The 27,576-nt window shown below is 41.5% G+C and overlaps 1 protein-coding gene across 2 annotated transcripts in view; it reads right to left on the bottom strand.

The window, feature by feature from the left end:
* Positions 1–211: 211 nt before the first annotated feature.
* The window catches only part of DAPK2 (death associated protein kinase 2), a 48,191-nt gene continuing 20,826 nt past the window's right edge, over positions 212–27,576 (bottom strand). Inside the window, exons 3-13 of one of the 2 annotated variants that reach the window (XM_034066320.1) lie at positions 24,563–24,784; positions 18,522–18,660; positions 15,538–15,667; positions 14,374–14,422; positions 13,686–13,712; positions 10,546–10,698; positions 9,811–9,856; positions 8,443–8,949; positions 3,319–3,408; positions 3,070–3,150; positions 212–2,553 (exon numbers count right to left, since the gene is read on the bottom strand). In XM_034066320.1, the coding sequence (XP_033922211.1) occupies positions 2,479–2,553; positions 3,070–3,150; positions 3,319–3,408; positions 8,443–8,949; positions 9,811–9,856; positions 10,546–10,698; positions 13,686–13,712; positions 14,374–14,422; positions 15,538–15,667; positions 18,522–18,660; positions 24,563–24,784 (1,519 nt within the window). In that variant the 3' untranslated portion in view covers positions 212–2,478. The remainder of the gene's footprint in view (positions 2,554–3,069; positions 3,151–3,318; positions 3,409–8,442; positions 8,950–9,810; positions 9,857–10,545; positions 10,699–13,685; positions 13,713–14,373; positions 14,423–15,537; positions 15,668–18,521; positions 18,661–24,562; positions 24,785–27,576) is intronic. The other variant, XM_034066321.1, reaches the window with a different exon arrangement.

The following is a 27,576-nucleotide window of genomic DNA, read 5'->3' as shown; positions in this document are numbered from 1 at the left end:
AAGGGATCTTAAAGCTCATCCAGTTCCAACCCCTGCCACGGGCAGGGAAACCTTCCACTGGAGCAGCTTGCTCCAAGCCTCTGTGTCCAACCTGGCCTTGAACACTGCCAGGGATGGGGCAGCCACAGCTTCTCTGGGCACCCTGTGCCAGCGCCTCAGCACCCTCACAGGGAAGAGCTTCTGCCTAAGTGCTCATCTCAATCTCCTCAGTTTCTGCAGAAAGCCCCTCTCCAGGTTTCTTGTTGCCCCTTTAGGCACTGGATCTGCTCTAAGGTCTCCCCAGAGCCTTCTCCAGACTAAACGCACCCAGCTCTTAGCCTGTCTTCATTTTGCTCAATAGTTGCTGGAGTTTTTCTCATCTCCATGACAGCACAATTCGGATGCAACAACAAACCAACAGCTGTTTTAACCAGGGCTTACTTTTCAGAAATGTGATTTCCATACACAACCTGCAATCTCTAATGTGGAAAACAAAGGTGTTTTGAAACTCTGGAAAAATACCACTGACTCCAAGTTTGTTTGGTTTTTCATAGCCCAGGGAGTGAACTAATGATAATGCATGGGACAGGGGAAGCAGGAAGCAAAATTTGGTAGGTAAGCTGAACAGCTTTTTATCCAAATACACATTTTTAGTTTTCTACTTAGGAAAGATTCCCTCCAGACACTGAAACAATAGTTTTTCCCATTACTGCTCCCTTAATATGTATATTACTACAGCACGTTTTAAGGATTCTGCCCCAGAAATTACACAGAAAGCTCAGGAATACACCTTCTAACTGAATGTGAAGAGAAGCCTATGCCCTGCTCCTTATCCCTTGACCAGGCAAATATCACAGGCTATGGCAGCACAAGACATGAAATAAAAGGAAATTAAATAAATAGTATCAAAATTCAATGCCATATTTGCCAAAACATTAATTCTCCTGCTTCCACAATTCCTATAGCAACGTCCTCTTCCCCCTCCTTCAACCTTCCCAGTCCAGGTTCACCTCCACTCCTTGCCTGTCCCTCTCCTACTCATTCCTCTCCACTGCTTTTTCCCCATCATCACCTTCTTCATTTTATTTCTTCCCTCAAATCCTACTTTCAGCCTCTCTCCTCCAATGCTTCTCTTTCATTTCCTTCCTTTCACGGAAATACTTTCTCATCAACCTCATTTTAGTCTCTGCCTAAGCAAGGATACAAAGCTACAAATAAAAGCAGTGTACTTTTATTTCTTAGAAAGAGAAAGCCAGGCAGAATTAACCTGATACTACTCTTAAATATCAGTTTACACTCTAAACTTGGCCTAGAAGTGACAATCCTAAAGCCAAAAAGTCCAGTTTCCTTGTCAATCTATAGTTGTTCCTAGTAAGCTTGCTTTCTGAGTTTTAATTTATTAAATAGCAAAATAAATATGAACTTCTAACAACTAATATTTTCAATTCAAAAAATAAATCCTAGTCTATACCCATTTTTGGTACCAGTTGAACAATACTGGCTTAGAAACTAATGTAGTTAAAATGATGCAATTTCCTAGCACAAAGATGTTAATATCAAAGTGCTTATTTCCCCAGTTGTGGCTACAACCCCCTGAATAACACACAGCTGTTTGCAGTTTGGGTTACACGTAAACAGCACCTACACAAATAGGTGTTAGTGAATCTCCAATTTGCCAACAATAAAATAAAATAATAAAGTCTAATAAGAACTATTTCTTCATATACCTGGGGTTTTTAAGTGCCCTATTTGGTGAAGCATCCTGCCATCGTTCTGTAAAAAAAACTGTATTTGGGTGCATGTAAGTCACTACAAAATTTTTCCCTTTTTCATCTCAAAATTGCCCTGGCCTAGCTCAGTGGTCAGAATCAGCTGTACTCCCTTTGACAATGGCAGGTTGTGCTAGTTTTCAGCCAGAGATGATGGCCGGAGTGCAACTCTTACTGCAGTACAGAACTGTTTACAGCTAGGTTGATGAAATCAAGGTTATGATACATAATGGCACTATGATTTTTATTTCAGTGGCAGCAGTAACAGAGTACTGCACACAGCTAATAAACCTGACAGGTTATTAAACCTGTCATCAAATACTTATGCTATTAACAAATGAAAACTATATTAATTTTTTTTCCTGAAGACTCAATAACAATTTCCCTGACTGAGATAATAATGCAGTCTTAATCATTGTGCAGAATATCACTAGAAACCCTGCGTCCTGGGTGCAGTTGATATCCCAACTGAAGTATCACTGAAACATTCAACATATAAAGGCACTTCAATCAATGCTTGTGCTGCAGCATTTCCTCAGGAATCTGGATCACAAACTTTCTAAACTGCTCAGCAGTCATTTAATAATAACGTCCAGTTGTTGGTACAGTTTGAGAAGTGAGAACCATCATACCAAGGATTCAGACAGGAAGTCAAGGTCTGCTGTCAGAGCTGCTCTTTTCAGCAAGGTGGAAGTTTCCTGTGTCTCCTGCCTGTGAAACTCTCCTTCCATCATGATATGCTGCTTCTCCTCTGACGAGTGGCTTTTCTTTGAGAAAGATCCTCACTGTCACTTTCACAGTTCCTCTGAAATAGAAAGGCCACAGTCATATCAATGAGATACTATGCTGCTAAACATGATGTTCTAGTATTATTAGCTTATCATCTCTTGAGAAGAGTAGAGCTAATAGGAATCTCAGTTTCATTCCAGAAGGTCACATGCACTGCATGGGTCCTGCACCCTCCATCACACTGCTGGGCACCAGAGCAGCAGTGCAGACTCTCTCCAACACTGCCCACTTCCTAGGCAGACAGCACAATCACTGCTACGGTATCCAAACAGAACCTGCAGCCTCCCTGCTGCTCCTCTGCAGCATAAATGTGGATAGCACCTCAACGGTTTATAGTTACCAGCTCTTCTTGCCCAACATTTCTGTAACACAACTTACGGCAGCATTAAAGGCACACAATGGACATCATGGTCCCATCTGGTTTCCCCCTTAAAAACACTGCAATCCTGTTGGGCTGTGCATCCATTTAAGGACAGCAAAAATCACTGCACAGCAACACTGGTCCTTCTTCCCATTCAAGAAATGTACCTACCATACTTTCATCTTCTATTAGGACCTTTTTCACCAGCGAACGAGACAACTGGTTGCACAATGAGACAATACGGTAAGAAAGCTACGGAGAGAGGGAAGAATGAGAACTTGACACACAGCACAGACATTCCCAAACACATTTCATTTACCTACTGTGTATTACAATTTTACACTCAAGTTTTATCTTGCCTTCTGTTCCATGAGGCTGGGGGAGCCTAACATGAGAAGGACTAAAGGCTCACTCTCATACCTTCCATCGCCTTCTAGCATATTGCCTTCTGAAGTTTTCCATGTTAACAAGAGATGATTGCCGAACCAAAGCCTGTCGCTTGTCCACTGGCTGGAAGATAAGAGAGCAATTTTATTGCCTGGCTCCCTCTGGTGCATGAAATATGTAAGATTTTTCATGTGCTCTGGAGCTGGGTGAAAGAATGGTGGCTGGAGAAGCTGTGGGTTCATATAGGTAAAAGCAGAAGAAAAATAGTTAAATCTAGTCTACCTTGTGCCTGGAAAGGACCCTTTGATCTCAAACAACGTCCTAAAGCCAGTGCAGTCCATGGTCACACTTGGCCGTGTGCACAAAACTGTGCTCAGAAGTTCCACTGCTGCCCCTTTCTAGACACACAACCTGGCACAAAAGGTGTACCACATGGCCTGGACTTCGTTCCAACCTACACTTATTATCTTCTGTTTCATAATGATCACATAAAAACAAACAAAAGGTCTGGGAACAGCTTTTCTAGCTGAAGGACAGAAGGAAGGACAGCCAAACAAGAGAGAGAGATAACTAAGGGGATGCTAGAGGATGCTAAGGCAGTGCTTCCACTTTGTAAAGTTGCTGAGGTGCCTCTTAGTGCACACCTGCACCATCTTCTCTCGATGGAGCTCCTATTATCTGGCATTTGTGCACCTCTCTCTTTCTGAAAGGCAAAGAAAGGCAAAGGAAAGCAAAGAACAGGTTCCACAGAGGCCCGGCAGAAAGGAGGAGGAGATGCCAGCACATCAGTGGCACTGCAGCACACTGCTGCTCAGGGGGTTTGCATGGGCTTGCTAGAAATCATGGCAGAATACAAGTAAACCAGCATCACCACACTGTTAGGCCCCATGCTACTTTCTACATTTTCAGATAAAAGTTTCCACATTTTGCCCTTTACAAAGATATTTTTAAACCAAAGATACATGAGGGCCCTTTCTTTGCTTCCAGAATTTGGCTCTTCTAGCACATCTTTTCTCAATTGTCTTTGACAGGTTTTCTTTACCAGGCTGAGGTAAACATTATAGAAGGAAAGAATAAAAAAGCTGTGGTGTGCGACAGACATTTCAAAGGTACATAGTTAAGTTTGAGGCAGTCACTTCAGCTCTAAAGAACATGTGAATGTGAAATAGGGAATAACTCCAGAGGGTGCTAGCTGTACTTTACAACCCAAGTATTAACATGGTACCAGAGAGTAGCCTTTTTCTTGTCCTTTTCAAAGCTGGTCGATGAAACCCTGTCTGCTTATCAGAATCTTAGGAAAGCTCAGGTAACCTGCCACTGTGAGGAATCTGCAATTAGAGATCCCAAGCAAAATTAGAAGACGACCCAAGAAAAGCAATCCATGACCAGCTTTTGTCAACACTGGACTTGCCAGGAATCACAGGACAGGTGAGTTTGGAAACGGCCTCTGGAGATCTAGCCCAGTCCCCTTGCTCAGGCAGGGTCAGCTACTGCAGCATGCCCAGCACCACAGCTCACTCCGGTGTTGAAGGACAGAGATTCCACAACACCTCTAAGAACACGTTCCAGTGTTTGCTCCTTTAGTAACAGGTTTGTTTGCTCTTTGTAAGATTTAAATGTTATTTCTTCCTGCTTGGGCCCATTGCCTCTTATTCTGTCACCCGATACCACTGAGAAGAGCCTGCCTCTGTTTTCTTTACTCCATTCCACCACATATCTATACAGATTGAGAAGATCTGCCCAAGCCTTCTCCTTTTGACACTGAACAATCCTAGCTCTCTCAGTCTCTCCGCTTTGACAAACAGTCCCATTCCTTAACCATTTTCACAGCATTCCACCTAACTGACTCCAGTGTTTTGCTGACATCACCATAATGAAAAGGGAAAAAGCTGTCACTTCGTATTAGTGATGAGGATGCACACCACTGAAAAGACGTAGGCTTTGTCCTACGCAGCGTATGACAGCACAAGACACTGATACCCTCGCAATAAATACATGAGGAAAAAACTGCAATACCTGAGTATGGAAAAACATACAAGAAAAAAATACATATCAGAATTCAGACATGTGCCTAAAATGTTTGGATGCCCATGTGGTGTAAAGAAACAGGTGTTCTGCAAACCCTGACACAGCCCTTCTGAAAACAGAGCACTTTTCAACTCCAAAACCACATCAGAATTTGCATAGACCAGAAAACTTTATGTGACAGATTGAGGGGAAAAAAGTTCAAAACCAGATCTGATAAAAGACAAAAGAGAAAGACCAGAAATCACCCCTCCAAAGACCATGGAGCGTATGGAGTGGCAACCATTCCTGCAATTCTGATCTGTATATGTAGGAGGTGGATAAACCGGAAATATTTATACTGAACTGGACTGGAATGCAACCAAGCCAGACACCTGCAGAAGCAAGAGCACCAAAGGAGAAGGGAAATCACAGCAGTAAGGATTTAAACACTTTTTTTCAGCAAAATAATTGTTAACGTTCATGAGACAACACATTCGCTTTCCAGGTACAGCATTTGTGCAGATGTCCAAGCAGAAATTCCAGGAGCCACGCTATCCATTATGCCTCTTTCTGATGTAGAGATATAGACCATTTGCATACAACAGAACTGGGACATTCAAGCATTAAATGTAATTTCCTCATGCTGCAAATGGCTAGCATGGTGCAACAAAACACCAAGTAGAAATCAATTTGAAGTGGAAAAAATGTCACCTGCTAAATGTCAGCTGTACAATCACAATGAACAATTTTTGCGTGCCCTTTCAGCAGCAAAACCATTGCTGCATCAAAAGTAGCCCACTTTACAGTGAGCTACTGCAGATTCTTAATAACAGCCTCTCAATTTCTAAGTGGCCTGCAAACCAGTGACCCTGTTGTTTTCCCCATCATCAGAATATCTTCTCAAAAGCAGGATGTCAGTGACCTCCTTCAGCTCAAAGAGCATTAGTCCCAAGGACTGAGTCACAACAATAACCTCACCTAAACATGCTCAGGAACAGAGTGGCCTCATTTAATGTTCCTTCTCATCGTGCCAACACATTTGTTCATAAAGAATATCAAGATTAATAGAGAATATGAGTTCGTAGCTGAGGGAAGGCAGACTCTCTTTCCTGAGGATCTTTGCTGCAGATACTAACTCTCACTAAGCTTTAAGTTACCTTTTAAGAATTAGAACTCTCTCCCTTATAAAACAGGGATAAGGAGTTCTGTGCTCCAGTTCCCCTGCACAGTATCCTGTGGGCCTTCCAGCTCAAAGGAACACTACAGTAGTGATGACTAAAGCATTCTAAAAAAATAAAAAATGGACATACATAAAACTCCCAGTACTATTTGCCACAGTGGAGCCCACTTCCCACCAACCATCACCACCACCTTACTAGAGACATCTGCTGGCTATCTGCACCACTTGGAAGCTTTAGGAAATTTTTCATCTTGTGCAAAGATGCCACAGAGAGCACATCCAGTTTCCCTCCTCCACCAAGTACAACGACAGGAGTTACAATATCCCTAATTGAGTAACTGTTTTCAGAACTCTCCATTTTCACCAGCCTCTGCATATCTTTATGAGGACATGGCAGTGATTGGACCACTATGCTCTAAACCAATTTGATGAGAGTATACTTTTATCAAAGTAATAAACATTATTCTTAATAATTTTCTGAACAACAACAGTTCCATTTAGTTTATTAGGTTCTCTAGAAAATGAGGAATGAGGATGGGCAGTGAAAGACATTCTAATATGTATATAAAGATCCACTCTAGATGGACTTGAGCAGTGATGCCTGGTTACTATCTCACCAATTCTTGTAGCTGCACAACCATTACAACTTGCAGTGAACTCATACAGCTAAGCACAGGGGCTGGCTGTAAACTAGCCACAGAAACAAAGCTGGTAACTCTTTTCAGCACACAGAAGCTCGACATCTCTTTTTCAGTCACTAGCTACACCATCAGGGAACAAGTACATCTTGCATAAGTGACTATTTATTGTGTCCAAAACTGAGATGGATACATCTGTGCATATGAATACAGTATAATCAAAGGACTTTGAAACACAAGGCAGCAGGGCATGAATCAAGTTTGGGACAATGAGTGTTTTTTTACTTTCTAAACATTAAGAAAAAAAAAAGTATCTTCACAGCAAGAACACTGGTCTCAAATCCCACACCACAGGTTACATCAGTTGTAGCTTTGTCATCACCTTTACTGTAGACAGCATACCAGTACTTGTGTTATCACTTATCACTCACAACTTAAGATTTGCACTGTAAAATTACACAGTTATTTGATCAGTGATTTCATCACAAGTCCCCGGTTGTGTCACATGAATAGGATATCTTTGGTACAGAACAGGAAAGTCAGCTGGATTTTAAACTAAAGGATTAATCAACAACATCTTTGATGATAAAAAGATTTCACCCTGCATAACTAGCCTAAAAAAAAATCAATTTAACTTTTCTTCATCAGCAGCCATTTCACAGAGCATTTCCACAGTACCAGCTAAAAGTTCAGTTACTACACTGTTGACTCTGGTGTATAGGCCAGATTTAACCTTTGCAAATATTTCTCTCATATGGTTTGTAGAACTGCCTGCAGCAGTCTGCAGGACCATTCCTTCATACAACCAAGGAAGCTACATGAGATTTTTATCAGTTCCCAAGCATCCACCTTCTAGTAAGTATCAACTGACCTACTCCTTATTCCAAGTTAATTACTCAGTAATCTTCAGGAACCGTCATACATGATGAAGAATTATGTAGGCAATGCAAGAGGCTGTAGGGTTAGATGTGTCCATAACACTGTCATGATATAGTTCCCATAAGTTCAGACACTGAACAAAGGAAAAATACTTCAATACTACAGAACACTGCAAGTTTTTGGTCAGCATCTCATGCAATACATGAGATTTTCTGGTTTAGATCTAGGTCATGTTTTCTGTGTAGAATCTATGCACTGAAAACTTTTTAAGCTGCTGTACTTTGAAACAGGCAGCAAACTCTGCACCTAGCCTGATCTACAGTATCACTGATGTGATGCTGCTACCTCAAGATTCAAGCCTGCAAGAAATTCCTCACAGCGAGATCTATTTAACAGCTCCATTAGAGATTCATTGATATCTTTGTTGAAAACAGAGTCAAAGTTTCCACTCACACAGGCTTCATTTTCCAGATGAAAATTACTCATTAAATCCTGTATCCATTTGAGCTCCTCAGAAAGCTCTTGACTGAGAGATTCATATTGACTCTGCAGATCAGCGTATTTCCCCGTTATGCCTGTAAGACTAGTGCCTACAGTCTTGATATCATCTTGTAGGTGCCTTTTCAGGGATTCAATTTTACGGTATTCATACTTCAGCTGAGATAGCTTGTGCCTCACGCTTTCATTCTCCTCTTTATACCAAGCTTCTTTCTCATTATAAATGGAAACCAGAGCATCAATGTCCTCCTGTAAAGAATCGTGGGATGCAGCCAAAGCGCTGAACCCCCGTTCCGTAAGTGAAATGTCTTCTACTACCCGGGCAAAGCGCTCAAAATTGATGTAGGTGTTATTGGGAGGCATACTTGAATGGCACTTTATGGTGTACTCCCTCAGGCGTTTTGTCTTCAGCTGCGTGTTCTCAACCTTCTTGTTTTCTTGGACTTTTGTTTCTTCTTTCAGCTGGTGAGCCATCAGACAGAGGAACCAATATTACTGACCTTTTACAAGACAGTGCAGCAATTCAAAACTATACACGAAGGATGCAGCAAGAACTTCCACAATGCTGGGAGAGCCTCTGCTCCCACAGGCTTTCCTTCATGCATTTGAGTAAAAGTATAAAAACAACCAAACAAACCAGCACACAAACCCAGACCTGAATGTGACAGGTGATGTGCATTCATTCCGATGTGGTAAGTGTAAATAACAGGGCCCAAATTGATTTTCATGTTGATTTTTAGCAGTTAACGGTCTCAAAGCCATCAATATTTGTAAGAGGAAAAACAACAATCCTGAAAACATTCCAGTTAATGGTCTGTGCAATGCAAAGCAAAAACTGCATTTCAAGCATCCTCATCAGTCATGCTGAGATTAGCTAAATGTATTTTCAGTAAGAGACTTCTCCACAAAAGCAAGCCATGTTTATGATGAAAAAGTACATACAGACACACAAAGGTAAGCAAACCAGCACACCTGGTACAGCAGTTAGATCTTGAGAGAAATGGTATTTTCCACATTGGATGTAGTGAAATCTCAACTCAAGAAAGCACTAAACCAAACACATAGCATATGTCCATGCAAACTGAGAAGAATGGAAAAATGCAAACCCCAGGTTAAGGCAGGATATACTAGAATGTGCAACAAACAAAAGTTTTGGTAAGAAGAGGCCATTTGCCAAGGATTTTGTGAGATTCAACCAATTTCTTCCCAGTGCATTTCTTTGAGACACACAGTATCACTATGCACCTGGAGGGCAGTTTTCCATTTAACACCCCAATAAGAGTATCACCCCGCTTTGCTCACAGCCTGTCTATTCAGACTTACCATTATCCACGGATGAGACAGAGCTTCCTGAATTGTAAGCCGTTTCCTAAAAAACACCACAAGACCCCCCTACATGAGAATGAGAAATACCTGGTACACAAGTCCATTGACTTTGTCTTGTTCATTCTACATGATTGGAAAATAAACTCTTTCTATACATCTTGAATATGACTATGCTTGAATCAAGGTATAGAACATCAGTTACAACAAAACTGGCCATCAGAACACAGTACTACATCACTGCAGGAGCTGCCATTTCCAGAGAGGAATGTTTCTGAGAATACTTCAAATGTAGTCAATCCTAACTTCCTTCTGCATTGTAGCAGTTTGGTGAACAGCACATTAAGAGCATTGAGAGTCAAAGGTAGAAATCACAGCACTGCAGAGGGACTGCCTCTGCACATGGGACAAACCAGTATCAGGGACTTTTCCTTAAAGGGAGGTTGCTAGACCTGTGCACACCTGTCACCAACCCCACCTACTGCAGCCCATTCTAAGGCCTGAGGATTTGCAGAAATCTTGACTAACACCTTGCCTCCTTCTCTCCAATACTTATCTTCTCCCCTAATGAAGCCATTAAAAAGGACGGCAATGGCCTGACTTCCCTCCAGGACAGAGGGTTATAGGGAAGGAGATGCTACTTCCCCATTCCACAGCTTTTATTAAAAGCCAGAACAACCTATTTTTACCAAGTTTATCCTAGAGAAAAGCGATTCTGCCTGAATTGACACTTACCGTGTATCTTTCACCAGGAGCTTCTGAATAAAATCTTTTGCCAAGTCACTGGTGTTGCTGAAAAATTCTTCATCAAATTCATAATTCACAGCTGTGATGTTGGCAAGCGTTTCTTGTTTAGTTTCTCCAAGGAAAGGCGAAGCACCACTGAGGCTAGATAAGCCAGAAAGAAAAATCAGCTGGAAAAATAAACAGCAGAGGTCCCCTACTGAAATTACAGTGAGTGTATAATACAGTCACAGACATTTGTGGATCTCGTGCTGCGGCAGCCATGCTACATGGGAAATAACAGGTCCAGCTTTGGCTCACTACATCTATGGGTTACGAATCAGACTCATCTTGAAAGTCTCTAGTATGGCACTAGTGTGTGCACGCAGATAAAAATGCACAGATTCTCCTCTCTCAATAGTCTCACTGAAGTCACTGCTAATCAAAGCAGAAGTTTTAGCAGAGGAGAGTCACTATTCCTGTGAACCCACAAACACTGCCAGGCAGAAGCTTCCATCAGCTTCAAACAGAGAAAGTAGTGCTTCTATATATTTAATTTGGGTAGGAAAAGCTCTGCCCCTACTGCTTTTCTGTCTGCAAAGCTCCTGACAAGTTCCCTGCACAGTGGGTTCAGCCAAGAGACCTTTATCAGCTGGAACCAAAACACAATGTGGGATGGGCAGTCAGGTGCGTGGCCTTGCCTAGGAGCCAAGTCTGATGGATAGGTAGTGTCATCCTGCTCATTAGAAAGAATCCACAAACAAAAGGACTTTACCTACAGTAAAGTCCAACTGCTTCTGAGCAATGCAAAGTTTCACTCTGTTGGCACTCTGCTCTAACTGCAAGAATATAATGGAGATAACACCATAATAAAAAGTTATTCAGCATCTTATGAGAAAAAGCTTTCCTCCTGCTTTGCCCATCTCTCAACAGCAAGTGACAACCTTCAACTTTGGTGCCTTTAATACCTCTGCTCCACTAAAGGCAAGTTTTAGGACAGATACATTGTAGACTTCGCCTGCTCTCCCCTTCCTCCCTCCCCCAAACCACTGGGATGCCGACTGGCAAAAGCCTGCTTGATAGAAAATGTTATTTATACCGAGGAAATTGATCTCATCCTTTTCCGAAAATCTTCTGGGCTATTATTATGCTTATCTATTATGTCTGGCTTTGATAGCACAGTTCCAGGATGCAGCAGGCTCAAAACAGGGATCTAAACTGAGGTTGTGAATACTAAACCACCTGCTTACATGATCTTGCCCAATAGTCCTTTTACCTTTTTGCTATGCCACTGCCATGTTGGCTAGGAATCAGGGGATAAGCAGAAATTTAATGGGACCACCTGGGCCATTCAGCCCAGTTTTCCAGCTACTACATGTGGTTTTATCAACAGAATAAACATTTGAGCGCATAAACTATTTCCCCTCCCTCTATAATCATACAGCAATGCTGAAGCAGCTTACACAGCAAGGCAGCGTGAGTTAGGTCCTTCAGTTCTCTTTGATGCAGTAAATGTCACCCTATAAGCAACAGTCAATCTCACTTCCTAAAGGGTTTTATGTTCTACCTCTTAAGCTTTTGTTCCATCTCAGCCACAAAGAAGGCTAAAAGCAGGCACCATGCCACAGACCATGGACACTGTTCCAAAACTAAAGCTTGGAAACCTGCCCTGGAGCCTTGGTTTTTATTCCCTTTCCTCAAACTATGCAATGAAGTAGCTGTAATTCCACCTTCTGGCTCTTTGCTGAAAGCCAAAGCCAATAGTGCTCTATGTGCCTCTTTGGGACTTAGTCTTTAGGTCTGCAAAATGAGGAGATTCTCAAATCCTAGCACCTAATGTGAATGACTTGTCACATCCTGACTCAGTGCCTGTAAATACCTAATAGCAGACCTCAGTATTCAAGGCTTTGCCCTTACAACCCAGGGACCCACTCCACTGGTTGCTGAATTAAGGACTTGCAGGCATTTTGAGCTCTGAACTTAATGATGGCATCCATTTGCTTGCTGTCATATTTGCTAAAGTAGGTGGTATCATTAGACCAACCCCATTTATTCAGACTTCTTCAGAACAAAAGGCTTTAAATTCAGCAGGCAACACTAAAGGCATACACATTCCTACTACCTAGCATACCATGCAAACTGACCCCTCCCATCACAAAAAGCTCTGGAGTGCTCCTTTAAATGTGGCAAGTTAGTCTCTGAATGTTATAAGGAAGAGCAGAAGCCCAGGGTAGGAATGACAGGGTGAGACATTTCCAAGCATGCTGTTTCTGCCATGCACTGCTCCCCAGCAGTCACGGCAGCTTGATTTCAATGGAAGCAGTTAGGTCCAAGAATTGCTGATCACTTCTGTAATTCTCTTATCAAACCAGAGGAAAGAATACGTGAAGCAGTGAATGCTGTCCCTCCAATGCACACATCCATTGTCACACAAGCACTTTTTCAAAGTTGTCAAGCTCCACCTTAAAACTCTCTCGATGGCTTGTCCCCGGGATGCCCACAGAAACTCATTTCTTTGAGTGTGAACTTGTCATAATCTCCTACTTTCATTTATTCATCACCAGACGACACACTTTTTTTTCCCCCTCATGCTGACTACAACAGTATTCCCAACCAGCCTTTGCTTTACTCGTTTTAACAAGCCCTTTTGTCTGCTGTACAATGAATTCTCAGTTCCCATGGTCAACTTCTCCACTCCCAACCCAATAAAAGCACCTTTTGAACATGGGCGACCACGTTTATGCATAGCAACCTGGACTAATTTGTCTTTACAAGCAAATTAAATCTTCTCTGTATTCACCCGAAATAACTCACCTTGTAAATGGCACTATTACACTTTCTATTCCCTGCATGTACTGATAGCTCGTGGTCATTCTGTAAGCAACCAATACACGTGAGCTTTTTCATCCCCTACCATTTGAAGCTGATGAGGTCCCATAAGAAGCAGAAATGCCCAATGATGCTAGAGACATTTCAGAATGCCCCTCTTCTTTTACTCCTTATTTTAAACTTGAAAAGGCTGCAGGATAACATTTGCCCGCTAGACAAACCACTGCCCAACCCATTCTTAAATGACTAAGGGGAAGAGCAGTTTCATACTAGTGCAACAGAGCTCTAGGAACAGTTCTACACAACGAATCCACTGTACTCACAGTATGTAGGTGATGACTCCTATGCTCCTGAAAAACAAAAGAGATTAATTGCAGGGGTTCTACATGACCTGTATTCTTCTTAATATACACAATATGAAAAAATCAATAGCAGCTGCTATACAGACAGCTTTAGAAAACACATCTCTTCCAAAGAATGGTGTTTCAGGGTGTTGAGCAAGAATTTAACACACTGCTTCAAGTAATGTGGGTATCTGAAGTCTTTATGTATTTCTACTCTAGCAGGTATTTACCACAGGACACAACAGAAATGCAAAGGAATAGAAACAAGGTAGTCTTATTTGGGGTGACCTCTTTTGCCTGCCTGCTCAGCAGATCAGATTGATACGCAGGTCTCCTCTGCATGCAGGACTTATAAATAAAGGTGTCACAAGTGCGACAGGAACGTTTTCTCTCAAGAGTCCTCCTCTGCAGTGGACAGTGGCAAAATGTTAACTCTGTAACTGCCATCAGTAAAGATTTTAATTGTAATATTGCAGAAATTAAATGCTTACCTTTTCATTTAAGAGAATGCATACAAATGGAAAGACAGAACAAAGAGTTATTAACTGCACACAAGGGTTTGGGGTTTTTTGTCTGGTTTTTGATTTGCTGCAGTAGAATGGATTTTGTTCAGAGCAAACTGGGAACAGGTTACAGCAGAGCAAGGTGGAGGAAGTTCAAAACATACCACATATCTGCAGCCAGTCCCAGTGGTTCATAGTTCACTATTTCTGGAGCTGTAAGAAGAATTTAATTAAACATCAGCAACTGAGGTAACAGGTTTTTACCAGGCTGAACTGAACAGCAGCTCAAAACCACCAAATTGCCAAGAGGGAGAAAGGGGGGTGGGGAAAAGAACGGCAGCTCTAGGATGCACTGTTTAGAGTTTTACAGGCCTGACAGGAATTCAAGTTCACAGGTGTGTAAGAGATTATGTAGAGTAACTTGGAGCAATGTGCATCTCAAGTATAAGGGTAAAGCAGATGTTGTATACTAATTACAGTGCTAATCAAAACAAATTATGCTTCCCAAGTATACTGTTACCCTCAAGAATCTGAGCTTCTGTCTTGTTTTTAACTGGTGCCATTAAAGCTAGTTTCTAATGGCCAGTCTGAAATAACCCTTAGGCAAGAGATTGGAACTACATGCTAGACTAGCTGCTGTCTGTGCCAAAACCTATTATCTTTATAAGAACCATTTCCTCATTGAAAGACATCCACATATAAGACTGAATGCAAAAGAAAAGACCAAGGTGAGGTAATGAGATGAAAAAAGGCATCTACAACAGTTGTGTTTAACAATTCTCTCCTTGCCCTCCACAAATCAACTCCAAAATCTCTTAAGTGAAACTAGTAAAAAGGAGTAGGATTAAACTAAAATCCAAGTAAAATATATGACAATTATGATCAATGAGTGACAAAAAGAGAATCGGGTGGCAAAATGTAAGGGGAGGTGAGAGGCTTGTACTTAATAGGTACCCAGTGTGAGGCAGTTTTATCAGGATGTTAGAGATACCCAGTCATTGTGTCCCCATGTACTGCAGTGCAGAGAGCTTACTTGCCCCAGGCAATAGTAAAAGAATTACAACTTTTACTTGCAGGGTTTCATAATCACAACCCTGAATTTACATCTCTATTTATCTGGCAGCAACCTACTCTCACAGAAGTAGCACATCTGCTTTATAGAAAGCACTTTTTGCCTAGCCCAGAAAAATAACGTAAACCTCTAATTTTAGGTTACCTTGATGGAAACGCAATTGAAACTTCCTCTCACCCTCACTTCTTCACTTTGGAAAGAAGTCTCAACTTCCTCATGGAACTTGCAACACATGTCAAATGAACAGGTCACTCACCCACAAATTCTGGAGTTCCAAAAATGTTCTTAAATTCAACTCCATCTTCTATTTTGTGAGCCAGGCCAAAGTCAATGAGTTTGATGTGTGGAATAGGGATATTCTTGTCTAGAAGCATAATGTTTTCAGGCTAAAAATAACCAAAGATAGATCTTCACTATTATAATATCAATATCTTGAGAAAGTAGCAGAGTTCTCAAATGCCTTTTTTTTTTTCCCACAACACTGTAGAACAGGAAACACATACCTGTGCCTAACCATTTACAATTCATTCGTTTGATAAAGGGATGACACTTGAAACTGGACATAATTGAATGGAGCAGAACTACATAAAAGCAAAGCAGATCTACTAAGAGTGATACTTCCATTCCTTTAATTCTATCTTGTGCAAAATCTGCCTTTATCTTCCTGTTAGCACTCCTAAGCTTATTTTCTTAATGACAGCTACTGCCAGGATGAAAACTAGATATCTTTGTTCCCACAATGAGACGGGAGTTTTTCACTCAGTTGTATGCAGTTCGCTAATCTAACAAGATATGCCACTAGATTATCAGACCAGCAGCACTGTGATACAACACGAAGTGCAAGCTCAGTTTATCTTGTCACCTTTTAAAACAGAAAAGTATCCCCCTGGCCTGCAGAGAAGATGTCACACTGACCCCACGGATCTGCCCCAGTTACAAAACTGGCGCACACATAACAGCAGGCAGCAGGTATCTGAAGCAGCTGGTGCAGAGCCAGAATGCCACTGCTGGATCCCGAGAGAGAGCTGCACCACTCAGTACTTTGACTGACAGCAATGTTACTGATTCTGCCCAGTTGTCTCTATGCTGTTTTGTAACTCACTAGAAGAGGTCTGACCAAGTGCTTCTTAAGGTATTCTAGTCATACCTAGACCTACTTCAGGAAAATGCTCCTCTTTATGAGATTAAATTCAAAGCTGCAAGAACAAAACTAGGAAAGTTCTAGGATTTGTTATCTGAACAGTCCTGAAATGCAGAGTTGGCATCAGAGGTCCTAGCTCATATATGATAGCAAACTATTAATATAACATGTAGCATCTCTCACAACATTGAAGGGAGATGCTGAAGCTTGAACTGTGAAATAAAAGACAGCTTTTCCAGCCACAGACTTTTACTTTCTTTACCAGATGTAAGTGATATTTCATAATCTTATTTCTTCAGCTAATATCTCGGCCTTAGTTATTCCCTACATGGCCCTATTTCACAGGTTTCAGAGTAACCTATGGGTTCAATTTATATCCCATAAAGAGCTTTAATGCATTCATTTATCATAACTTAACCATAAGCTCAAAGAGCAACAGTGAGACAGTTCAATTCCCAGCTGGCAGCTGCCTGGCCTTTTCAAAGCAGATGCTAATGTGGAAGCAGCTCCTGCGAACACACACTTACAGTCAGAGCTGCACTGGGAAAGAGAGCAGATGAATAATTTATTGTCATAGTCACTGGACCAAGAATATTTTAGCCTCAGGCTAACAATTCTGTTTTTCTTCCATGGATCTAGGGCATATGTGTTTGCCCAGACACATGATGTAAGCTTATTGAGAGCAGACAGAACAGACTGAAATGGCAAAAAGGCACAGTTGCTACCTCTTGGACTGTTTTATTTCTTAGGTGGTGTAAATCACTGGAGCTCCACTGCAGTCAATGGAGCCCTGTCAAGTGACAAGAGAATTATAAAGCATTCTCTGTCTAATCAGATTCCTGCTTAAAAATACATGTCTAATTTAACACCAGCAAAATTCCAAATGCAGGAGAGTTATTCTGTGATGTTTGCTATCAATGCAATGATTGTTTACTTATTCTTCCCAATTTCTGTCTTGCATTTCTTGTTACATCTTCACTGACCACCTAACATTACTGGTACTAAATACCAAAATGAGCAGCTAGAGATCAGTATAGAGAAAAAGCTGCACCTGTATTCTCACAATAATCTCATTGTAGATGTCACATTGTTTTCTAATACAAAGCAAATATTTTCAGTCCTTGGCTTCTGGATTCATGCAGTAATTACAAAATCAAGTGCACATGCTTCATATGTTCACACATCTCCTATGCTTTTCATATGCACCCCATGAAGATTTGGATGGAAGTTTGCTAAGGAAGTTTGCTAACCAGTTTTTAGGTTAGATGTGATATGCAGTATTTGCAATGACTACATACCTGCCATTAACACTGACTTAAGACAAAGCAATTTAAGATAAAGACAGCATTAGGCACACATTTAACACAAGCAATCAGCACATATATCCTGAAAATCTGGGAGGAGTCTATCTATAGCACACATGTAATTAATAATAAACTAACCTGAATTTTAAGTCAGGACAAGGAACATGTATCTAGCAGTAGTTTTTCTTTTTCCCTTAATTATAAAACTGTTCCCTCCTCTGTTTTATTCTACTCTGTCCTGTGAGATAAGTGCATTTTGAATGTATTTCTGGAAGGAGTGATGTTTGAGGCAGGCAGTTCTGCAGCTGTGAGCCTGCTACTAAAAAAGCATTTTAGTCTTGTCTCAAGAGTTTTATTCCCGAGGACAACAGACTCCTAGCTTCAGAGAAGCATGTTCACCTAGGCAGCCCACAGTGAAAATCAGACAGTCTTCTGTACTGTCTAGGCCAGTTGTACTGATACCAAAGTCAAAGATCAAAACTATAGATGACATCTGATATGGTGAAAAAAGAGCTCTGTGTCATGTGCTTTCAAGACTCTATGTAGCTAGGAAATCAAGAAGTCTCTCTATTAACCAGACTGCATAGGAGAACACAGTCAGTAAACATACAAGCCCATCCAAAAGTTACTACAGGGAGGTTATCTTCCTTGGAGCACTTAGCTGTGCAGTGCATTTACAATTATCTTACCTATTTTAGGCATGGTATCAAATACAGGTATCGAAAACATTATAAAAGGTACAGTTCACCATTAAAAAACATCAGCAACAAAAAAAATCTAAATCAGCACCTTTACCTTTAAATCGAAGTGAGCAATTTTCTTAGAGTGAAGGTAATTCACACCATCTAAAATCTGTTTGATGAATCTTGTTGCTTCCTCTTCACTCAAAGATTCCTTCTGTGCCAGGAAGTCAAAAAGTTCTCCTCCAGAAACCCTGCAAAACACACCAGAAAACATCCTGTTATCTACCACATTGTAAGACATAAAGTAAATGTCAGCACAGAAAACTGAAGTAGCAAGAAAGCTCCACAGAGTTAGAAAAAGGCCACTCCTGCAGACAGCCTAGAGTTTTGTGTTCTGGTCCCAGGTGTGCCAAAACTTCTTTTAGGCTTCAGCCCTCTCCTCTGTGAATTACGGACTAGCTTTCCCTAAGACATTAATATTGCAAGGTTTGATTCATTAAGGACTGTAAACAACCCAAAGAGGTACAATTTTTTTATTGCTGAATCCACAGACGTGCATATTTCAATAAACACTTTGTGTTACCTACCTCAACTGCTATTTTTCAGAAGTTTTTTTTGGGTGAGACAGAATAACAAGTTGCAATAGTCAATAACTGTTAGAGTTAATTCACTTATGGGTTGCCATCAGAAACATGAGGCAGTAAGACCTTGTCATGGGTTCAGCGACCTGTCAGTAAGGTCTCTTTTCTTTCCAGAACATCCACTGCACTGTCCTAAATACAGATCCTCACCTGACAGAACTGCCAGGAAAGCATTTATTGTGCTGAATTTTTAAGAATTAAGCAGATTGTAGGAGGTTAGAAGGTACCTAAAGTACTTTTCCCAAATCAAGGAAGTGCTATTAGTAACTGTCCTGGGTTCAGCAGCAGCAGCCAATTTTTCTCCTTCTTAGTAGCTGGTGCAGTGCTGTGTTGTTGATTTTCAGCCTGGGAACAGTGTTGATAACACAGACGGTTTCAGTTACTGCTCAAATGTTTAGTCAGACCAAGGACTTTCTGAGTCTCATGCTCTGCCAGGGAGGATGGGAAGCCAGGAGGAAGCAGAGACAGAACACCTGACCCAAACTAGCCAAAGAGGTCTTCCATACCACAGCACGTCATGCCCAGGATGTAACGGAGAGTTACCCAGAAGGGCTGGTTCACTGCTTGGTTGGGCTGGGTATCAACGGGTGGTATTGTGTTCTCTTCCCTTGCTTTTTCCCTTATCATTATTACTATTGGTGGTAGCAGTAGTGGTTTGTGTTATACCTTAATTACTGGACTGTTCTTATCTCAACCCATGGGAGTTACATTCTTTCGATTCTCCTCCCTGTCCCTCCGGGAGCGGGGTGGCAGAGGGGAAGAAAAGGGGTGAGTGAGTGAGAGGGCTGCATGGCTGACTTACGGCCTGGGCTTAAACCACGACAGTAACTGAGAGGTTTTGCATCTAAATTGAAATGCATTCCATGCAAATTTAATACATAAGATTTCTATTTTCATTTTTGTGCTTTGTAATGAGAGGTCCAGTACTATTTTTCTGTATAGCATGAAACAAGATGATCTAAATATTGAATGGGGAATTGTTTGCAGTTGTTATTCCTAATTATGTTTACATTTATTGTTTCCAGTTTACACTATCATTGGTATTACTGATCTATTCTCGTTCAGATTTGCTCTTAGGGGCACCCACAAAGTGGTTGCTGCTCTTGAGTTCAGGTATACCATCATACCATTGCTCAGGATGCAGAGTGCAAGCACAAGGCCCCAGAAACCAAACAGTCATTTGGAAAACGAGCTTCTGGCCCTCTTTGATGAAACAGCTGCAAAAGAACTGGCAGGTTCAAATGCTTTGACTTAACTAAGTGCTGTGACTCACAGACAAGTTAGACAACACTGTGCAATGCAGAGGGCTTTGCAATGATAACTCTGATCCCAGGCTTCTAGACACGACTGGCGGTGACAAGATGGTGATTACTCTGCTTCTTTCAGAGCAAACTCTCGTGAGCAGCTATAAAAACTGCAAGGAGAAGTCAACTGCAAGCAAGAACAACATGTCAAAAGCCACAAAGCCATCTGGCTTATTTGTTAGCTTCTGCTGTTGCTATGTGTGGCAGCATACCTTGCTTTTCCAAAGTCAGAGACGTACACAGAGACCACTGACTTGGGCATTGATTGGTGGGTAATTTTTTGCAGCTTCCACATATTCAGAAACTTTCTCAGCAAGAGGAACCAGGACACTTCACCTGGGCAGAAATCACTTGATCCTTTAATTGTTACAACTAAATGTCTGGCAAACAAAACCAAGCTTATATGACACAGAAATATGTTGCAACTGCTGCTTCTGGCTGCTGCTTTCTGCCTCCTTACTCAGCCTGCACGACTCTCCTTTGGTCTTTGGTTTTCTTTTCAGGTAACACAAACCAAGGGTCTCAGCGCTACCTTTGCTGGACAGGTTGTGTTTTACCCTATGTGTTTCAGAAGCCAGGGAACACTGCCTTCTTTCCACATCCTAACGGGTTTAGGGGCCTTGGTTCATTAGTTTACAAATTATTACAGCTGTAACAAGCCACTAAAGAAATCTTCAAGTAAAGTGCTTGATGGAATCTGTGTACAGAGAGCAGGCAAGTACCATTTCCTTAATGACTTCTATTCAAACTGCACTTAAGCACTCACCTCTGGCAGGCACTAGGGCCCTGTCACCAGGATGCCAGCTGCACTAGGGCACTTGTACTTTTCTGGAATTCAACCATGTAAGCACGTAACTCTCTCTTCCTCTTTTACCCTGTCAAACCTCCTTGGTGGCTGTTGTTCAAGGTGGACTTTTTAATCAGGACTAAGAATAAAACAGCTCTCTCTTGACCAGACCAACAGCTCCCCAGCACTTCAGCAATATCCTGGGCAACCAGCTATGCCAGAGAAGATACTATGCAGCCTGTAAGAACAAGGATCACAGGAGATTCACCTGCTAGCTCCTGGCTGTACTTTCCCTCTTCTCTCTAGATTACACTAACCAGGAATCAGGCTAGACAGGGAGAAATTTCCAAGGTACAGAATATAACATTAAAATAAAAAAGGAAACAAAAAAGGATTCAAGTGCCTGAAGTTCCTCTGCCTTTACCAGCAAAACACTCCTTCTTACAACCACCACAGGAGCATTTCATTTTCTGAAGGTCAGAGACTGGCATGCATTACAAATGGTACATCAATCTCCAGTCTCTTATGACACAGCCTAAGACATTAGGCTAAGCTGCAGACACTGTAAAAGAGTAATTTAAAGGAAAATCCAGTCAAAGAGATGTGATAATTTCTCATTAAGACTCAGCATTTAAAATAGGTTTTGAATAAACTGTGCACAGGGAGTGGTGAGCAGTTTTGCGCAGGATCATTCTCACCCAGGTTATTCACCTGAACTCAGAGAAACCACAGGCACAAGAAACTTGGCAATCCCTAAAGCCAACCATTATGGAATCCCCCAAAAAGGCAGTTGAACACTAACTCCTTTGCATTAAAACCTTCATAACTGCACTAAAAGTTACATTTGAGCACCCAGGGAGGTGTGTTTTCTATATCAGCACCATCTGTAAAGGAGTAAATGTTCTTTTCTCAAACAACCTTAGGTTACAAAAAAAATTCCTTTCTCTAATTCAATCTCTTTCCCTTTTATTATGTCACCTTATTCCTATGGCGAACAAAGCAGCAAGCAAATAATACTTTGCTCTTCCTTCAAACCCCAATAAAAGACAAGTGACAACGCTGCCTTACTTCTTGGAAACAACTGCTTATTTTGTGTACACAACCTTGACACTCACCAGTAGAGGAGACTGGTGCATCAATCAAACACACCTTCAGGCTGCTTTTGTCTTGGCAAAGCAGCCTCAAGGCAGGGCCCAAGAGACAGAGAACAGCAAAGTCACAAAAAGCTGTGGGGAGCATATCCCTGAACAATGTGCACAAGGAAGGGCAAACCATGCACCTGCCAAACTGCACTTAACAGCAGTGGGCTTGGCAATGCTCTTCCTGCTCTTGAACAGAAGAAACAGCACATGTAGAATCAAACCCTGTGTAAAGAGGAGACAGTGAGCTTGGGAAAGGGTCATTTTAGCCAAAGCCTCTTTCAGACACCAGGGTAGCTTCTTCAATTAATCAAGAATACTGGGGACATTCTTTTGAAGCTGAAGTCCACTATAGCTTAACATAAGGCCAGTTGGCCAGGGGCTGTAATGCTTATTTCAATGAACCGCAGGGAGTATGAGACTCTGATAGCAGAGCATCAGGAGAAGAGATTATCTATTTACAGAGAGAATTTAATTATCTTTATTAGCAATTATCATAATCCTCAATTTGTACACAGCAGCTGAATGCAGGGGCCTTAATCAGGTCAAACTGCACCCTGCCTTTTAAAAAGACCAATAAGCTACAGCCTAACAACAGGACACACAAAATGTGTCAGGCCATGTGAGGACAGGAAAAAGCAGAAGGTAATGAATTGAGAGGTTGTTTTAACAAGAAGTAGCTGCCAGTCAGAAAAACCCAGCTGTCTTCCAGTGCATGGCTACAGAGACCACCATTTGGCTCCAGACTATACTTAAAAATTAACAGATGCTTATCATCACTCATATGCCATCTGCCAGTAGTCGCAGTAATCTCCAGGAATGCTCCCTGGCCTAAATTCCTGCTCCCCTGGAAAGCGAGTGGTTATTTCATCTCACTCAGGGATCAAAGCCTCATAGCCTGGATTCCATTTGCAAGGCCAAGGCAGGGGCCCAAAGGAACAGAGGGTCTATGTACCTTCAGGCATGGTGTCTCTGTATTTCATGCTTCACACATACAGATAACTTGCATCACTTATTCATTACCCAAAAATTGCAGTAAGTAGAAGACCCCAGGCTGTCTCCTTGCCTACAGCATTCCATTAGTACCATGAACTGCCAGATAAAGGATATGTCATCATCTGCACAGGTCCTCTAAGACTCAGAGCTTTGTGCACCAGATGATACTGGTTCCACCAAAGAGCAGGACACAGCCAAACAAACCTTAAATTGATGTATGTCTTCCTTTATTACATGACAAATTTCATCCCCTTAGGCCAAGATCATATATTCTGACCAGCAAAGCTCCATTTACTGTAACAGCTAATTCCATTCCTGGCTCTGATGAGTACAAGCACACTTGTACCCTGCTCTGGTTTGTGTGACAGTGTTCATCAGGCTTTCCTTGGTTCTCCATGGAGATTAGGAAGGCTGAGCCACACAAACACACATAGATATAAATTTGCATGTGCACTAAGAATTTACATCTCTTTTAATTCCTTAAGGCAGACCAACAAAACACACTGTGAACTGTACAGAAAGACAGGTTTTGAATATAGGTCTGTATGACCATCCATGCACACAGCCTCTCACTTCTGTTGCATTCCCAATCCTCAGCCATGAAACACCTGGAATGGCAACAAGTCAAGTGGCAAGTTTCATCCAAATTCATTACCCCAGTGTAAGTCTGGTTATAAAGAGACCCAGTCCTAAATGGCAGGGGTTTTCCTCCATCACATGGTGGCACAACAGAAGAGTTTTCCTTCTCTCCTACCCTGCCGCTATTCATCCTCAATAGTCAAAGTCTAGGGATTTAAAACACCTCTTCCCTCATCCTCCCTTTTTTCCCCTAGTCTCCTCTAACTGAGGAAAATACTGAGAATGACTGCAAATATTACAAAGAACTTGACGCCTTCAAATGTATTGGAAGAGATGAAAGCAGACAGAAAACTGAAATCAGCAGTCAGAGGCCATTCGTGCTTCCTTCAAGGTTCACATTAGGGCAGCACTAGGCAGACATGAGGTAATCCCTCTGTGAGTAAACTGTTTTCAAGCTGACAGTATTCCCTGGCTCAGTAACAACAGCCTCAGCTGATGTTAAGGTGCACCTGTATCCCCAGGGCACATGGATGAACTGGGGGGCCTGTTTACAAGCAACCTCATTCAATTCTCCTGCCAGGATCTGCGAGGCCTGAGAACACAACAGCTCCATTCTAACAGTGCCTCTGTTCTGTCTGTCTCTGCAGCCCTTTCCGTTTCCTATTTACCTCATCCTACCCCAGAGGATAGGAAGTCCCCTTACTCACAGCTCAAGGATGAGGACCACATCCGTCTTGTTCTCATAGATGTCATGCAACTTGATGATGTTGGCATGCAGGATCTGCTGCAGAATAGAGACCTCCCGCTCAATTTCCTCACGCCTCACTCCACGGCGGCTGGCCCGGCTCTGGCGTTTCTTAATGAACTTAGCAGCATACTCCAGCCCCGTGCTCTTGTCTCGACATTTCTTCACTATGGCAAACTGGCCACTGCAGGGAAAAGAAGATAACAAAAAGTCCCTTAAAGCTTTCATATAATCACAGGGTCCCAAATAAGCCATTCATATATACAACCCCTGAGCAACACTGCTAACCATACCAGCTTGGTTTTGCTCCAGCAGTGAGGACTGTCAGAATCCTGCAGTCACTATAGCACAACAAGGTGGCCTCCTGCTCTGTCTGAAATTTAGCAAAGCCAAGCAATGTCTGACAATGCCTGTTACCATCTCCAAAAAGCAGTTTGTGTTTAAATGAGTAAGATCTGCCTCAAAAGGTCCAATTTACCACTCCTTCGCTGGGAAATGCTTAAGGCATTCAAGTCTGCAAGGTGTCACTGGATGTTCTGAAAGGACACACATGCATTTAAGTACTTCCCTTAAGAATAATCTCTCAGAAAAGAACTGAAAGGGTTGATAACCCTTTGGAAATGCAGAACTGGCCTCCAGTAACCAATTTTCAAGTAAGATAATTGTTTATTCATATTTCTGCATGCACTTCTCTTGGTAATTCAGTAATGTAACAGAAAGGTAACCTGAGTAAGTGCAGCTTTCTTTCTCACTGCACTTCAAGGACAAAGAATTTCCCACTGTACCAAACAGTGAAGCGGTCGCATTAAAGTTTAAAAGGCATTTAGCTGCCAGTTGCCAAGAAAAGTTTTTTCACTGTGGCTCCTAAAGTAAGGCATTCCAGTCCAGTCTCCTAAGAAGGAAACACTTCAAAGTCAGATGGCTAACTCAAATAGCAGTAACCCTGCAAGCTGAAGCGTTATGTCAGTGGTGGGAACCTTTCAAGCTGAGACAGTTGTCACTGACTCTTCAATGGGAAAGCAGGGGACACTGCTTTGTTTTCCTTTGTGTGAGGTTTGCTTTCTTCATCATGCCCTGGAGAGGCAGTGTTTGAGCTGCCAGAAGGCACCATCTCCACTGATGTTCCTGTCTTCTCAATTTCTCTTCTGAAAAAATAACTATAATCAAGCTGGAAATGTCTTATCAAAATTAAGAAAGAATCTACAGTTAAGAAATTAAGATATCTGCAGCCAAAGCAGGATTTGAGGAATACAGATTCTACATAAGGCAAGAAAGTGGAATGAAACAGTGATTGTTCAGAGGAACCTTTCGCTCATCACATTTGGAAGGGACAAAGACAACTGTGTTATCTTAGAAATGTTGAATCACACTAAAGTCAGCACAGACATACAAAGAAGGAAATTCAATCATAAGCTATTAACATCTGTCTGCATTTAGTCTACAAAGCACGTGTTAAGATAGCTACTTCTACTGTACAAAAATTAGGGGAAAAGGATGTTTTGTAGCTAAAGGACTGGAGGGATTTAAGCAACCTGAATTCTGCCAGAAATGTATCATATACCTTTAGCAATTCACTTTTGCCCCAACAAAAAACATGGAAAAGACTTCCTTCCTTCCACACAGTATGTTTATGGATATTTGTACACTGCTCAGCACAAAGTTGTCTATCTCAGTTTGCTGCTACTCTAACAGAAATGCTAAGGACAACCAGTGCTGTGCCAGGCAATGTAATAGGCTCTTCTCCAAAGTGACTCCAAAAAGCAGATAAAAATCGCACTTAAAGATACTTCTTTTCATGAAGGATCACTTGGCAGATTTAAACACCTGTGTTTATTTAGGTTTCTTTAAAATCTGTAATACCCAAATCAAGCAAAGAGCAGTGGGCATATAGGTTTAAATATATATCCTTAGATTGATGAATGAACATACATCTATACTTGTTCGCCTGAAATTATATGAAACCTGTATGGCTTGAGATTTCATCAGAAACTCTAAATTCCAACCTGTCTTTACTAAAATCAAGTTAGGATCAAGATTTCTCACAAAACCTATGCAGAAGTACCTTCTCTGGACAGAAACACTCTCCAATTTTCAAGTTCTCCTTAGATCTTGAAAGCTGAAATTCAAAACCTGGTAGGTTTTAAAAAAGAGAACCTAGGTTAAAGCACTGATCTCTTTCAAACAAAACTGATGTAGACTCACTGCTCTCCTCCAGCTCAAGCACCAATGAGGAGTCAGAGCACTTGGTCTTCACATAAGCTCAAGTCAGTCCAAACATAAATTAGGTCAGTCCATTCCATTCAGGATGAGTTTCACTCATACTGCTCTCTTTTACTTCTCAATAGGAAGCCCAGTATTTTCTCTGATTCAACAAAGTCAGTAACTTTCATTCAAAGTATTAAACATTGTTAACAAATAAGTATGTTCTGATGAATTTTCTTATACATCATGGTACTTCAATATTTGTTATTTTACCTTCCCATAACTAACTACTAGTGCAGACCTAGACATAATGATGTATAAAGTACATAATGAAATAGGATGCTGAATTTGAGCTGGAGGAAGACAAGGAGCTAGGAAGAAAGGGTGACAGTGGCAAGAACAACTGTCAAGGAAAATAACTCTAATAGAAGCATTCAGAGGCTCTGTTTGGTAAGTCTGATAGCAGCTGCTGCTGACAAGTCTTGGAGTAACATCTCTGCAATAAGTGTATGAATGGAAAGAAAAGATGACTACTTTTGTTTGGGCACTAGGTTAAAGGACTTCATAGCCCACTAGACAGCTGGAGAGCTGAGCCTGTGGAAAAGGCCATGTGCTTCGGCCTACATCTTGTGCTAACAGTGAGACACAAAACTATCAACCTGTACATACGGAACAGGACTTCAGTTTAATAATTTTTGGTTACAGTTATTGCCTCATGAAAGCTGCATTTTGTTTTGGCAACTTGGTATCAAAATGGGAGCAGGGTGGAATTAA

The sequence above is a fragment of the Melopsittacus undulatus genome, chromosome 9 (assembly GCF_012275295.1).
Source record: "Melopsittacus undulatus isolate bMelUnd1 chromosome 9, bMelUnd1.mat.Z, whole genome shotgun sequence".
NCBI lineage: Eukaryota > Metazoa > Chordata > Aves > Psittaciformes > Psittaculidae > Melopsittacus > Melopsittacus undulatus.
Note: the sequence above shows the minus strand (reverse complement) of the source record. Positions and strands in the feature narration are given on the sequence as shown.